Here is a 15,098-nt window from a genome sequence, read left to right as displayed (position 1 = left end):
TGGGGAGGTGTGTGTGTGTGTGCACAGTGCTCATTACAGTGGGCCTCTAGTGCAGAATCAGATAAGACAAGAACAGGACGCACTTTACACAAAAGGTGGTGGGAGTGTGGAACAAATGCAGAAACCATTTCACTGGGGAGGTGGTAACTGTTATTTATTACACAATTGATTAGCAAAAGTTTACATGAAGCACAAAATACACATTCAAAGGCAGGGAAACCTCATTCACAGCGCATTAAAAGCTGACAGTGCGCTATATTGGCAGTCTGGCAGCTTGAAACTTGAAGCTGAATAAAATAAAAGCAAAAGCATTTAAAGGGTACACAAAGGGTGGTGGAGTAGGGACGAAGCTGCCCAGTTGTGTTGTAGAAGCCGATACTCTGGCTGCTCGACAGACAGCTGGATGAGATCCTACAGTCAGGGCAGGAGACACTACCTTACACAGAGGGCGGTAGGGGTGGGGAACAAGCTGTCCTGCTGTGTTGTTGAAGCCAAAAACCCTGACTAATTTCAAGAACCAGCTGTACCAGGAACTCTGATTACTGAGCTTCTCGTTACGCAACAGGCTGGACGGGCAGGATGACCTCTCGGTTGTAACTTTTCAGTGTGTAACAGCGTCCCGCGTACGTCCCAAAACACACTCACGGGACATACAGCATGCGACAGTCTCGGTCTCTCGTGAATCTGTAGCAAAGAGAGAGAGGGGTTCATACAGACACACTGACTGGACACTCCAGTACATGAACACTGCACTGAGAGAGAGAGGGGTTCATACAGACACACTGACTGGACACTCCAGTACATGAACACTGCACTGAGAGAGAGAGGGGTTCATACAGACACACTGACTGGACACTCCAGTACATGAACACTGCAGTGAGAGAGAGAGGGGTTCATACAGACACACTGACTGGACACTCCAGTACATGAACACTGCACTGAGAGAGAGAGGGGTTCATACAGACACACCGACTGGACACCAGTACATGAACACTGCACTGAGAGAGAGGGGGGTTCATACAGACACACTGACTGGACACTCCAGTACATGAACACTGCACTGAGAGAGAGAGGGGTTCATACACACACACTGACTGGACACTCCAGTACATGAACACTGCACTGAGAGAGAGAGGGGTTCATACAGACACACTGACTGGACACTCCAGTACATGAACACTGCACTGAGAGAGAGGGGTTAATACAGACACACTGACTGGACACTCCAGTACATGAACACTGCACTGAGAGAGAGAGGGGTTCATACAGACACACTGACTGGACACTACAGTACATGAACACTGCACTGAGAGAGAGAGGGGTTCATACAGACACACTGACTGGACACTCCAGTACATGAACACTGCACTGAGAGAGAGAGGGGTTCATACAGACACACTGACTGGACACTCCAGTACATTAACACTGCACTGAGAGAGAGAGGGGTTCATACAGACACACTGACTGGACACTCCAGTACATGAACACTGCACTGAGAGAGAGAGAGGGGTTCATACAGACACACTGACTGGACACTCCAGTACATGAACACTGCACTGAGAGAGAGGGGTTCATACAGACACACTGACTGGACACTCCAGTACATGAACACTGCACTGAGAGAGAGGGGTTCATACAGACACACTGACTGGACACTCCAGTACATGAACACTGCACTGAGAGAGAGAGGGGTTCATACAGACACACTGACTGGACACTACAGTACATGAACACTGCACTGAGAGAGAGAGGGGTTCATACAGACACTCACTCAGTACCCCTTTGCCCCGTGGGTGTGGCCCACACTGCCCCTGATGCGCCGGCTCAGTCTGCGTGCCAGCCGGTCCACGGCGCCCCCTATGTGTCCGGGGGTCTTGATCTCGTCGCCCTCCAGCCCCTCCAGGTTGCCGCTGTACCAGAGCACCCAGCCGGCCATGGAGATGACCACCAGCAGGGCGCCCGAGTACACCAGCAGGTCCCCGAAGTCGCGCCCCCTGACCTCCACGGGCGCGAAGACCCCCACCAGCAGCGCCGAGACCCCCAGCACGTCCATCAGGATGGCGAAGAACAGGGCCAGCTTGCAGCGAGAGAGACCCTCACAGCGCATGTCTGAGAGAGAGAGACACTGACCAAGTGGACAGTACAGCACAAAGACAATGACCAAGTGGACAGTACAGCACAGAGACACTGACTGACTGGACACTACAGCACAGTGACCCTGACTGACTGACTGGACACTACAGCACAGAGACACTGACTGACTGGACACTACAGCACAGTGACCCTGACTGACTGGACACTACAGCACAGAGACCCTGACTGACTGACTGGACACTACAGCACAGTGACACTGACTGACTGACTGGACACTACAGCACAGTGACCCTGACTGACTGGACACTACAGCACAGAGACCCTGACTGACTGACTGGACACTACAGCACAGAGACCCTGACTGACTGACTGGACACTACAGCACAGTGACACTGACTGACTGGACACTACAGCACAGAGACCCTGACTGACTGACTGGACACTACAGCACAGTGACACTGACTGACTGACTGGACACTACAGCACAGTGACCCTGACTGACTGGACACTACAGCACAGAGACCCTGACTGACTGACTGGACACTACAGCACAGTGACACTGACTGACTGGACACTACAGCACAGTGACCCTGACTGACCGACTGGACACTACAGCACAGAGACACTGACTGACCGACTGGACACTTTGAGCAGTGTCCGCGGGAGATCAGACTGGAGTGGGTGCCCAGTCTCCTCTGACCAGTGTGTCCACAGGAGAGCCAGATGATGATGTTCCCTCCCCGTGTCCCTCGCTCTGTGCCCGTGTTGGCAGTGCCGCCTGATTTCTCTCTCTCAGTGTGTAAACACCGGGGCAGCCGGACTCCGCCCCCGCTCACCTGATCACGCACTGAGCCTGAACACAGTGTTAATGTGCCCACCGCACGTATTTATCGAGAAAACCGATGTCCGCAGGCACACTGTACTTGAAAAAGGCATACTATGGTCACACAATGCCTCGTACAACTTTTTAACAAGAGTTTACTCCCGTAGTAAAACACTGGTGAAGAAATACCACACTTTGCTGGCGCTAAGCAGTATTTACCGCGGTAATACCCAGCTTTGCCTAACGAGAACAGTCTTGAGGACGGAAACGCCGGGCTGTGCTGTCCTGAAAACGGCGTGTCCAGCGGTAATAACGCACGCAACCTCTCGGGCTCCCGGAGATCAGACACGTCAGGCTCTGGCGCTCGGACCGGACACAGCTGGACACAGCTGGACACAGCTGCCGGCCGGCCGCCCGTCCCTCCGTCCACTCACCGACAACGGCGTGTCTTCCCCCCACGCAGCAGCTCCCGGGCTCTTCCGGGCTCTGCCCCCCCGCGGGGCCGGGACGCCACTCCCAGGTGAGTTACCTGACACCCCGCCCCTGCCCGGCGCCCCCCTCCGGCGCACACTGGAATGGCGGCGGACGGGTCTGCTGGACGGGTGCGTCTGGACAGCGCGGGGGACCGGCGCCCTGCCCGCAGGGCTGATCGGCCGTCAGCCGGGGAGATTCGCGGCGGAGCCCGGTCCCCGGTCCGGGATCCCCGGCTGCTCCGGCGGCACAGGCCAGCTCGGCGGCGCGTCTCCCAGCCCGGGGTTCTCTGCAGCGGGCTGCTGTGTCTGGTCGTTACCGCTGTCCTCGGAGATCAGAACGGGGCACACGGCGGTTAAAGGGGTTATTCCCTGCTGGAAACTGAAGAAGGAAAGAGACACGACGTTTCGGCTGTGGAGCGTCGCGTTCATCTGCTCTAAGAGCCGTGTCCGTCAGTGAAATACACGGACACGAGCGCGAACATCTGAAACCGAGGACAAGGGGGCCACTACTGTACATGGAGGGTGGTGGGGGTGGGGAACAGGCCGCCCCGGCCATGTTTTTGAAGCTGATATCCTGGCTTCTCTCAAGAATGGAAACTGGACAAGATTAAACGCGAGAGAGTGGTCTCTTCTCTTTTGTAACCTTTGTTTTTTTACTTCCTTTTGAAAAAAAAACAGGAGACGGTCAAGGCCGTAGGGAGGCTCCGAGATCCTGGCGGCTGTCCCCGATATATTTAGGTTAATTTAAATAACTTGAGGCGTTTGCTGTCGTTCGCTGGCAAATCTGCGCTGGGAAACTGCGCTCTGGGAGCGGTGCGATAGTTTTTACACGGTCCCTTAGCGGCGGAGGCCGATTCTGCGTGTGGCGGGCGGTGCGGGGAGTTGGCCGACGCTCCCTGACGTTGAAACGTCCCCCCCTCCGTCCTCCTCCGCGTGACCGGAAGTGGGTCGCTGGGGCGGCGCAGGCGCAGAGCGCAGCTCCGGCCATTAATTGTTATTGTTGAGGCGCAGGGGAGACGGGAGAGACGGAGGGAGAGCGAGAGGAGGAGAGAAACTGGGAGAGGAATCGCGCAGAGAGGAAGGGTAGAGCGCGACAGAGGGGAGGGGGCCCTCAGGCGCCCGGGTCCGAGCGAGCCGAGCCGAGCCGAACCGAACCGAGCCCCGGTCTGATCTCGGCGTTATCCGTCGGTAGTGTCTGTAACCAGACCCGGGACACGGGCGCCGTTCCTGTTTTTCTGCAACAGAGCACAATCCGAGCAGCGACAGCATGATTCACTCTCCTCTCCTGCGCTAGGGTCGCTGGGCCCGGCGTTTCTGGCCCGGCTCGGTCCGGCCCAGTCCTGTGCGGTCCGGCCCGGCGGATCCGGGCGTGCGGAGAGGAGGAGGACGGGGGTTGGACAGCGGAGTTCAGGAGTTCGGGGATCTGTTCCGCTCGGGCTGGGCTATACTGGACCGGACCGGGCCGGACTCGGGACCGAGCCTGGCGTGGGAGCGGTTTCCGGGCAGCCGGGTCAGCGGCACCATGTGGCCCTTGGGCCGGCGGCTGTAGGAGCAGGGTCGGGTCGGAGCCGAGCCCCGTGTGCGGCTTGTATTGCGTGTCCCCGAACTGAGCCCGGTTTCTGGGCCGCCCAGTTCGCGCCTCAGCCAGGCGGTAGTTAAGACTGCGAGGCAGAGCGGTGATTAAGCTTGATTACCGCCCTCGGCGCCCGGCGTCTGGGAGAGAGAGAGAGACAGGAAGGGGGAGAGAGAGAGAGAGTTTTTTTTCTTTCCAGTTTTTTTTTTGCGTTTGACTCCGGAGGACGGCGGAAATATGAACGATGAGACGAGCAACGCGAGGAAACGAACAGGTGGGTCGGCCGGGACATCACGGCCAGCTGCTGTCGTGCCGTCCAGTCGGGAGTCCAAGCGCTGCACACGTGCGTACAGAGCGGTGCGCCGCGGGGCCTGTCCACTGCTGTCCAGCCGTGTCAAGTGGGTCAGTTTGTGTTGGGGTGGGACCGTAGGGGGTGGGGCTGTGTGGTATGGGGGTGGAGCTGGTTGCCATGGTGACGTACAGGGGGTGGAGCCGGTTGCCATGGTGAAGTACAGGGGGTGGGGCTGTGTTGTGTGGGGGTGGAGCCGGTTGCCATGGTGAAGTATGGGGGGTGGGGCTGTGTGGTATGGGGGTGGAGCCGGTTGCCATGGTGAAGTATGGGGGGTGGGGCTGTGTGGTATGGGGGTGGAGCCGGTTGCCATGGTGAAGTACAGGGGGTGGGGCTGTGTGGTATGGGGGTGGAGCCGGTTGCCATGGTGAAGTATGGGGGTGGGGCTGTGTGGTATGGGGGAGGAGCCGGTTGCCATGGTGACATACAGGGGGTGGAGCCGGGTGCCATGGTGACGTACAGGGGGTGGGGCTGTGTGGTATGGGGGTGGAGCTGGTTGCCATGGTGACGTACAGGGGGTGGAGCCGGGTGCCATGGTGAAGTACAGGGGGTGGGGCTGTGTGGTATGGGGGTGGAGCTGGTTGCCATGGTGACATACAGGGGGTGGAGCCGGGTGCCATGGTGAAGTACAGGGGGTGGGGCTGTTGTAAGGGGGCGGGGTCAGTAAAGGGGGGGGGTGCTGTTTACTTAATTGTGTAATTAATCTCTCTCTCCCCCCCCCCATCAGTGAAGAGGGATGAGGATGAGTACGAGATCTCCATTCCCTTTGAGGAAAATAACTTTGAGCAGCCTGTGTACTTCAACCAGAATGAGCAGAACTTCGAAGGTAAGAGACTGGCGAGTCTCTGGGTGGTGGTGGGAGATTCTTCATCAGGGCAGCTGGACACGGTCTCGTCCGGATTCAGTTTTATCGCGCTCCATAAAGGACAGGACAGCCATGCGCTGGATCGTCCCCGCAGGACAGACGCCCTGTCCTGTGTTGTGGACAGTGTAGGCTAGGAAACCAGTTTGGGCTCACAGTGTTATGGTTTGTTCTGGATATTTGTCCCGTCAAGTTGATCTGCTTTGTGCTGCCCCAAGTCCTGTCCTGTGAAGTCGCAGATGTACCCGATCTGCTTTGTCCTGTTTAGTTGTTAAGTAGTGTGTTTGTGGGTCCTGTCTGTTGTTATGTAGCTGCAGCTGCTGAATCAAGTCCACTTTATTGCATCCTAGCATAACCCCTTGGTGCAGGCTAATTGGACAGATCTGAGCAATACCGTCCACAGTGTGGATAAGTATTAATATTGCAGTGCTGGATGTGACCAGTATGTACACGTCCTGCTCCGCTCTTCCTCCAGGGGCTGTTGTGTCTCCTCCCGCGTGGCTCGCTGCCCGGTCTGCCTTCTCTCCTGTCTCGTCTCGGTGTCTCCAACCCAGCGTCTGTCTCAAACGCCCGCCTGTCTCTCTCTCTCTCTCTGTCTCTCAGAGCCCGCGGGGCCTCCCACCAGCTCCTACCTGCTGATCACCAACCTGCGCACACAGCTGCAGATCTCGCTGGAGAAGAACTCCTGGCTGCAGAAGCGCATCGAGGACCTGGAGGAGGAGAGGGACTTCCTGCGCTGCCAGCTGGACCGGTTCATCTCCTCCACCAAGAGCCAGGAGAACAGCAGCACGGAGCGACGCCGGGAGGGTGAGGCGCACGTCTGTCACAGGACTAATACAGACCCCAGAGACACTCCTCACACACAGAGATTAATACAGACCCTAATACAGACCCCAGAGACACTCCTCACACACAGAGATTAATACAGACCCTAATACAGACCCTAGAAACACTCATCACACAGAGATTAATACAGACCCCAGAGACACACCCCACACACAGAGATTAATACAGACCCTAATATAGACCCTAGAGACACTCCCCACACACAGAGATTAATACAGACCCTAATACAGACCCCAGAGACACTCCTCACACACAGAGATTAATATAGACCCTAATATAGACCCCAGAGACACTCCCCACACACAGAGATTAATACAGACCCCAGAGACACTCCTCACACACAGAGATCAATACAGACCCTAATACAGACCCCAGAGACACTCCTCACACACAGAGATTAATACAGACCCTAATACAGACCCTAGAGACACTCCTCACACACAGAGATTAATACAGATCCTAAAACAGACCCCAGAGACACTCCTCACACAGAGATTAATACAGACCCTAATACAGACCCTAGAGACACTCCCCACACACAGAGATTAATACAGACCCTAATACAGACCCTAGAGACACTCCTCACACACAGAGATTAATACAGACCCTAATACAGACCCCAGAGACACTCCTCACACACAGAGATTAATACAGACACTAATACAGACCCCAGAGACACTCCTCACACACAGAGATTAATACAGACACTAATACAGACCCTAGAGACACTCCTCACACACAGAGATTAATACAGACCCCAGAGACACTCCTCACACACAGAGATTAATACAGACACTAATACAGACCCTAGAGACACTCCTCACACACAGAGATTAATACAGACCCTAATACAGACCCTAGAGACACTCCTCACACACACAGATTAATACAGACCCTAATACAGACCCCAGAGACACTCCTCACACACAGAGATTAATACAGACCCTAATACAGACCCTAGAGACACTCCTCACACACACAGATTAGTACAGACCCTAAAACAGACCCCAGAGACACTCCTCACACAGAGATTAATACAGACCCTAATACAGACCCTAGAGACACTCCCCACACACAGAGATTAATACAGACCCTAATACAGACCCCAGAGACACTCCTCACACACAGAGATTAATACAGACCCTAGAGACACTCCTCACACACAGAGATTAGTACAGACCCTAGAGACACTCCTGACACACAGAGATTAATACAGACCCTAATACAGACCCCAGAGACACTCCTCACACACAGAGATTAATACAGACCCTAGAGACACACCTCACACACAGAGATTAATACAGACCCTAATACAGACCCCAGAGACACTCCTCACACACAGAGATTAATACAGACCCTAGAGACACTCCTCACACACAGAGATTAATACAGACCCCAGAGACACACCTCACACACAGAGATTAATACAGACCCTAATACAGACCCCAGAGACACTCCTCACACACAGAGATTAATACAGACCCCAGAGACACACCTCACACACAGAGATTAATACAGACCCTAGAGACACTCCTCACACACAGAGATTAATACAGACCCTAATACAGACCCTAGAGACACTCCTCACCCACAGATTAATACAGACCCTAGAGACACTCCTCACACACAGAGATTAATACAGACCCTCATACAGACCACAGAGACACTCCTCACACACAGAGATTAATATAGACCCTAATACAGACCCTAGAGACACTCCTCACACACAGATTAATACAGACCCCAGAGACACTCCTCACACACAGATTAATACAGACCCCAGAGACACTCCTCACACACAGATTAATACAGACCCCAGAGACACTCCTCACACACAGATTAATATAGACCCTAGAGACACACCTCACACACAGAGATTAATACAGACCCTAATACAGACCCTAGAGACACTCCTCACACACAGAGATTAATACAGACCCCAGAGACACTCCTCACACACAGAGATTAATACAGACCCTAGAGACACACCTCACACACAGAGATTAATACAGACCCTAGAGACACTCCTCACACACAGAGATTAATACAGACCCTAGAGACACTCCTCACACACAGACCCTAATACAGACCCTAGAGACACTCCTCACACACAGACCCTAATACAGACCCTAGAGACACTCCTCACACACGGGTTAAAGCACAGTTTTATTCAGGCAACTGATGGATGTATTTGAATAAACTGTCTATTCCTGCCTTCAGATGGTGACTCCAGAACGTACTCTTGGGAGAGACGAAGAGATAACGGTAGGTCTGTCTCTGTGCTGTCTGTCTGTGTCTCTCTCGTCTCCGTACGAACCCGTCCCTCGGCCTGTGTCTGCTTGAGTCTGGACCGCAGGCGGGTGTGCTGTTGGAACTCTGGGCTCTCGTCCCGTCCGGCTGGTTAACCCCACTGTCCCCCTGTACCCCCAGACCAGCACTGCCGCCCGCCCCGCCAGGCTTTCTCGCGGAGAGCCGCCCCCCTGCCCCCCCCGGGCGCCAAGGCCCCGCCCGCCGGGCTGGGCGGCCAGCCGCTCGGCAGCGCCCTGGCCACCGCGTACACGCACCCACAGCCACACGCGCAGACACACAGCGGCAACAGCCACAGCCAGCTGGCCGACATCCCCGGTGAGTGGGGGGGGGGGTGAGTGGGTAGATGTGTATGGGGGGGGGGTGTATGGGTGTGGGTGGGTGGGTGTGTATGGGGGAGGTGGGTGTGGGTGTATGGGGGAGGTGTGTGTGTGTATGGGGGATGTGTATGGGGGAGGTGGGTGTGGGTGTGTGTGTGGGGGAGGTGTGGGTGTGTGTATGGGGGAGGTGTGGGTGTGTGTATGGGGGATGATGTGTGTGTGTGTGTGTGGGGGGTGTATGTGTGGGGGTGTATGGGGGATGATGTGTGTGGGTGTGTGTATGGGGGATGATGTGTGGGGGGTGTATGTGTGGGGGGTGTATGTGTGGGGGTGTATGGGGGATGATGTGTGGGGGAGGTGTGTGTATGGGGGATGATGTGTGTGTGGGTGTGTGTATGGGGGAGGTGAGTGTGGGTGTGTGGGTGTGTGTATGGGGGAGGTGAGTGTGGGTGTGTGGGTGTGTGTATGGGGGAGGTGAGTGTGGGTGTGTGGGTGTGTGGGGGAGGTGTGTGTGGGTGTGTGGGGGAGGTGAGTGTGGGTGTGTGTGGGGGATGTGTGTGGGGGAGGTGTGTGTGTGTGGGTGTATGGGGGAGGTGTGTGTGTGTGGGGTGTGGGTGTGTGTATGGGGTGTGTGGGTGTATGGGGGAGGTGTGTGTGTGTGGGGTGTGGGTGTATGGGGGAGGTGTGTGTGTGTGGGGTGTGGGTGTGTGTATGGGGTGTGTGGGTGTATGGGGGAGGTGTGTGTGTGGGGTGTGGGTGTGTGTATGGGGGAGGTGTGTGTGTGTGGGGTGTGGGTGTGTGTATGGGGGAGGTGTGTGTGTGTGGGGTGTGGGTGTGTGGGGGAGGTGTGGGTGTGTGTATGGGGTGTGTGGGTGTATGGGGGAGGTGTGTGTGTGTGGGGTGTGGGTGTGTGTATGGGGGAGGTGTGTGTGTGTGGGGTGTGGGTGTGTGTATGGGGGAGGTGTGTGTGTGTGGGGTGTGGGTGTGTGGGGGAGGTGTGGGTGTGTGTATGGGGGAGGTGTGTGTATGGGGGATGGTGTGTGTGTGGGTGTGTGGGGGAGGTGTGTGTGGGTGTGTGTATGGGGGAGGTGTGTGTGGGTGTGTGTATGGGGGAGGTGTGTGTGGGTGTGTGTATGGAGGGAGGGATGTGTGTGTGTGTGTGGGGGAGGTGTGTGTGGGTGTGTGTGTGGGGGAGGTGTGTGTGGGTGTGTGTATGGGGGATGATGTGTGTGTGTGTGGGGCCGGGTGAAGCACCAGAGCAGTAGCCGGTGAGACGCCAGCTCCTGTCCTCGAACCCGCGTGACGCCGCCTGTCCCGTCTCTGCGCAGAGTCGCTCTCCCTGGGCATGCTGGGAGAGGAGGAGGAGCTGCTGGAGGATGAGGAGGGCATCCTGGAGGAGGAGGAAGTGATGTCGGGGGAGGACCTGTCCGAGTGCGGGGGCGCGCGGCGGGGGGCCCGGGGGACCGCGGGGGCCCGGGGTCACCTGGGGGTCAAGCGGCGGCGTGTCATCCGGATCTCTCGCGGCCGAGAGCGGCAGAGAGGTGAGTGTCCCGCTGTCCAGTGGGTCAGCGCTGGAGAGCGGACTGGACAGTGCCTGTACTGACCAGTGATGGGGAGAGGGAGTGTCCCGCTGTCCAGTGGGTCAGCGCTGGAGAGCGGACTGCAGTGTCCAGTGCCTGTACTGACCCCTCCCGCTCTGTCCCGCAGTGAAGGATGCGGCTGGCGTGCTCTTCCGCTACAAGAAGATCCTGGTCACCTACCAGAGGCTGAAGAACATGACCAAGGCCTTCCAGATCCACGGCGTGGACCGCAACACGGTGGCGTCCACCACGCCCATCGCCGAGCTGCTGCTGGTGGCGCCCGAGAAGGTGGCTGAGGTGGGCGAGTTCGACCCCTCCAAGGAGAAGCTGCTGGACTACGCTCGGCGCTGCTACACCGCGCTGGACGAGCAGACGCTCAGCAAGGTGCAGGCGCTGAAGAAGAACAACCTGCTGCTGCCCATCTCCTACAGGTTCAAGCACTAGCAGGGGGAGAGAGGAGGAGGAGCGAGGGCAGGGGGAGAGAGGAGGAGCGAGGAGGAGGAGCGAGGGCAGAGGGAGCGAGGGCAGGGGGAGAGAGGAGGAGGAGGAGGAGGAGGAGGAGCGAGGGCAGGGGGAGAGAGGAGGAGGAGGAGGAGGAGCGAGGGCAGGGGGAGAGAGGAGGAGGAGCGAGGAGGAGGAGCGAGGGCAGAGGGAGCGAGGGCAGGGGGAGAGAGGAGGAGGAGGAGGAGGAGGAGCGAGGGCAGGGGGAGAGAGGAGGAGGAGCGAGGAGGAGGAGCGAGGGCAGGGGGAGAGAGGAGGAGGAGGAGGAGGAGGAGGAGCGAGGGCAGGGGGAGAGAGGAGGAGGAGGAGGAGGAGCGAGGGCAGGGGGAGAGAGGAGGAGGAGCGAGGAGGAGGAGCGAGGGCAGAGGGAGCGAGGGCAGGGGGAGAGAGGAGGAGGAGGAGGAGGAGGAGCGAGGGCAGGGGGAGAGAGGAGGAGCGAGGGCAGAGGGAGCGAGGGCAGAGGGAGCGAGGGCAGGGGGAGAGAGGAGGAGGAGGAGGAGGAGGAGCGAGGGCAGAGGGAGAGAGGAGGAGCGAGGGCAGAGGGAGCGAGGGCAGGGGGAGAGAGGAGGAGGAGGAGGAGGAGGAGCGAGGGCAGGGGGAGAGAGGAGGAGCGAGGAGGAGGAGCGAGGGCAGAGGGAGCGAGGGCAGGGGGAGAGAGGAGGAGGAGGAGGAGGAGGAGGAGCGAGGGCAGGGGGAGAGAGGAGGAGGACAGAGAGCAGGGGGAGAGAGGAGGAGGACAGAGAGCAGGGGGAGAGAGGAGGAGGAGCGAGGGCAGGGGGAGAGAGGAGGAGGAGGAGGAGGAGCGAGGGCAGGGGGAGAGAGGAGGAGGACAGAGAGCAGGGGGAGAGAGGAGGAGGAGGAGGAGGGGGGGTAGAGACACTCTGACACAGGCAGACGCTCCAGGTGAGAGAGGAGCCAGAGATACTGAGAGAGACCAGAGAGCCATGTGGCCCCGGGCCCCGCCCCTCTCCCGGGCCCCGCCCCTCTCCCGGGCCCCGCCCCACTCCCGGGCCCCGCCCCTCTCTCGGGCTCCGTCGTTACTGGGGCTGGGGGGTATGGAGCTGTTGGGAGGGGCCACAGCCTCCCGCGGCTCCTGGGCTCCACCCCCCTCCAGGGTCGCTGTCGGGGCGCCTGGGGCCCCTTCGTAGGGAGAGAGCGGGCGGAGAGGAAGGAAGAGGAGGTGTTGTGCTGCTCTTGACCTCCAGGGGGCGCGGCTGGCGTCTGGACAAGTGGGTGGGCCCCTGGGCGGCCGTTGATCCCTGTAGACGAGCTCCCAGACCTCCCGCGGGACCTGGGTGAGGAACTTGGCAGGTGGCAATGGGATCTTCGTCCCAGCCGGAGTCCCGGTTCTCCGAGCCGGCGCCGCTGTCCTGGTCCGGTGTCGGCGGCGGCGCGTCTCCAGAGTGGGGGGGGCGCCCCTCTCGTCTCTGCGACTCCCTGTGTTTCCGCGCCTGGCGGCAGCTGGCGGGAGGGGAGAGTCTTGTTTTCCCAGACAAGGAAACGGAGCTTCCAGTCGGGTTTCCCAGCATTCCTGCGCTGCGCTCGGGCACGCACACGCGCGCCAGCCTGTGTGTCCCTCCCCGCGGAAGCTGACCGCGTGCTTTAAAAGTGATTAAAACCAGAAATCTTGACCATGATGATGATGATGACGACGACGACAATGACACTAAAATTAGTACCAGTAATAAATATTTGATTTCTTAAATCTGCCGTGTCAGTGCATGTGTTAACCTGCCAGGGGTTAAAGGTCATGTCTGTGTATGTTGGTGTCAACTGTAGCAGGGCTGTCCAGTCCTTGTCCTGGAGGGGTCAGTGTGTCTGCAGCAGGGTTGTCCAGTCCAGGTCCTGGAGGGGGTCAGTGTGTGTCTGCAGTAGGGCTGTCCAGTCCTGGTCCTGGAGGGGTCAGTGTTTGTCTGCAGCAGGGCTGTCCAGTCCTGGTCCTGGAGGGGTCAGTGTGTGTCTGCAGCAGGGCTGTCCAGTCCTGGTCCTGGAGGGGTCAGTGTGTGTCTGCAGCAGGGCTGTCCAGTCCAGGTCCTGGAGGGGTCAGTGTGTCTGCAGCAGGGCTGTCCAGTCCTGGCCCTGTGTGTGTGTCTGCAGCAGGGCTGTCCAGTCCTGGCCCTGTGTGTGTGTCTGCAGCAGGGCCGTCCAGTCCTGGTCCTGTGTGTGTCTGCAGCAGGGCTGTCCAATCCCGGTCCTGGAGGGGTCAGTGTGTGTCTGCAGCAGGGCTGTCCAGTCCTGGCCCTGTGTGTGTGTCTGCAGCAGGGCTGTCCAGTCCTGGTCCTGTGTGTGTCTGCAGCAGGGCTGTCCAGTCCTGGTCCTGTGTGTGTCTGCAGCAGGGCTGTCCAATCCCGGTCCTGGAGGGGTCAGTGTGTGTCTGCAGCAGGGCTGTCCAGTCCTGGCCCTGTGTGTGTGTCTGCAGCAGGGCTGTCCAGTCCTGGCCCTGTGTGTGTGTCTGCAGCAGGGCTGTCCAGTCCTGGTCCTGTGTGTGTCTGCAGCAGGGCTGTCCAGTCCTGGTCCTGTGTGTGTCTGCAGCAGGGCTGTCCAATCCTGGAGGGGTCAGTGTGTCTGCAGCAGGGCTGTCCAGTCCAGGTCCTGGAGGCCTGTAGGTTTCTGATTATTCTGATAAACATGTAGATGTCTGTTATGCAAGATAAACTTTTACTGTCCTCCAGGGGAATCTATTTGATCTGCGTTTGGGAACACGTTGTCAGAGGGAAGAAGCTGATACTCCGAATTAAAAAGGATCTCATACATTTTTTCCCCTCTCGTTTAATCAGGGATTGCTCTCAAACTGTCTGCAAGGAGGAGAGCTGCCTCACTCTCGTCCTGCTCACTGCTGCTCTTAATCGATCCGATACATGGCCAAACCACACTGCCGGACCGTATCGAATAACGCCATCGATTCCAGCAGGGCGAAAAATGAATAATACAAAAATAAACAAAAAAAGTGCACACGACACAACAATAGCTGGGTTGTAAGTGACCAATTATAGTTTTGATTTTTTTTTTTCCATTGGCGCTAAAAAGTCACAACATCTACTGCCAGCCAGCAGCCATATCACCCTGCAACTCACAACTGGCAGCCCACTGGAGCTCAGCAGGTGTGAGCCTGGTCAGTAGTTGGATGGGAGACTCCTGGGAAAAACTAAGGTTGCTGCTGGAAGAGGTGTGAGTGGGGCCAGCAGGGGGCGCTCACCCTGTGGTCCATGTGGGTCCTAATGCCCCAGTATAGTGACAGGGACACTATACTGTAAACAGGCGCCGTCCTTCGGGTGGGACGTAAAACCGAGGTCCTGACTCTCTGTGGTCATTAAAAATCCCAGGGTGTTTCTCGAAAAGAGTAGGGGTGTATTTCCCAAATTTCCCATTG

General features: G+C 57.6%; 2 protein-coding genes across 6 annotated transcripts; one reads left to right on the top strand and one right to left on the bottom strand.

Annotated features, from left to right (window-relative positions):
- Nucleotides 1-137: 137 nt before the first annotated feature.
- LOC148640541 (transmembrane protein 238-like) lies at nt 138-3,483 on the bottom strand. Of its 4 annotated transcripts, none has more exons than XM_088619887.1 (3): nt 3,352-3,483; nt 1,772-2,109; nt 138-684 (listed from the first exon to the last, which is right to left on the bottom strand). In XM_088619887.1, the coding sequence occupies exon 2, from the start codon at nt 2,105-2,107 to the stop codon at nt 1,772-1,774; it is 336 nt and encodes a 111-aa protein (XP_088476013.1). In that variant the 5' UTR covers nt 2,108-2,109; nt 3,352-3,483; the 3' UTR covers nt 138-684. The 4 variants fall into 4 exon arrangements, with proteins under 4 accessions (XP_088476013.1, XP_088476016.1, XP_088476015.1 ...); XM_088619890.1 differs by having other exon boundaries at nt 1,772-2,125; nt 3,352-3,422; XM_088619889.1 differs by having other exon boundaries at nt 3,241-3,370.
- A 689-nt stretch (nt 3,484-4,172) lies between these two features.
- On the top strand, nt 4,173-13,433 carry ccdc106a (coiled-coil domain containing 106a). Of its 2 annotated transcripts, XM_088619855.1 has the most exons (7): nt 4,173-5,237; nt 6,040-6,138; nt 6,778-6,981; nt 9,241-9,285; nt 9,451-9,645; nt 10,976-11,188; nt 11,355-13,433. In XM_088619855.1, exons 1-7 carry the CDS (start codon nt 5,201-5,203, stop codon nt 11,669-11,671), a joined length of 1,110 nt encoding a protein of 369 aa, XP_088475981.1. In that variant the 5' UTR covers nt 4,173-5,200; the 3' UTR covers nt 11,672-13,433. The 2 variants fall into 2 exon arrangements, with proteins under 2 accessions (XP_088475981.1, XP_088475982.1); XM_088619856.1 differs by lacking the exon at nt 6,040-6,138.
- The last annotated feature ends 1,665 nt before the right edge of the window (nt 13,434-15,098 follow it).

Source organism: Lepisosteus platostomus, chromosome 25 (assembly GCF_059453375.1).
Source record: "Lepisosteus platostomus isolate fLepPlt1 chromosome 25, fLepPlt1.hap1, whole genome shotgun sequence".
NCBI classification, from domain to species: Eukaryota; Metazoa; Chordata; class Actinopteri; order Semionotiformes; family Lepisosteidae; genus Lepisosteus; species Lepisosteus platostomus.
This window is presented reverse-complemented; position numbering and strand designations above follow the sequence as displayed.

Excerpts from the sequence above, each read along its gene's own strand:
- LOC148640541 (XM_088619887.1), bottom strand. The coding sequence starts at position 2,107 with ATGCGCTGTGAGGGTCTCTCTCGCTGCAAGCTGGCCCTGTTCTTCGCC.
- ccdc106a (XM_088619855.1), top strand. The coding sequence starts at position 5,201 with ATGAACGATGAGACGAGCAACGCGAGGAAACGAACAG. Across the intron at positions 5,238-6,039 it reads CAACGCGAGGAAACGAACAG|TGAAGAGGGATGAGGATGAG; the intron begins GTGGGTCGGCCG and ends CCCCCCCATCAG. Across the intron at positions 11,189-11,354 it reads CGGCCGAGAGCGGCAGAGAG|TGAAGGATGCGGCTGGCGTG; the intron begins GTGAGTGTCCCG and ends TCTGTCCCGCAG.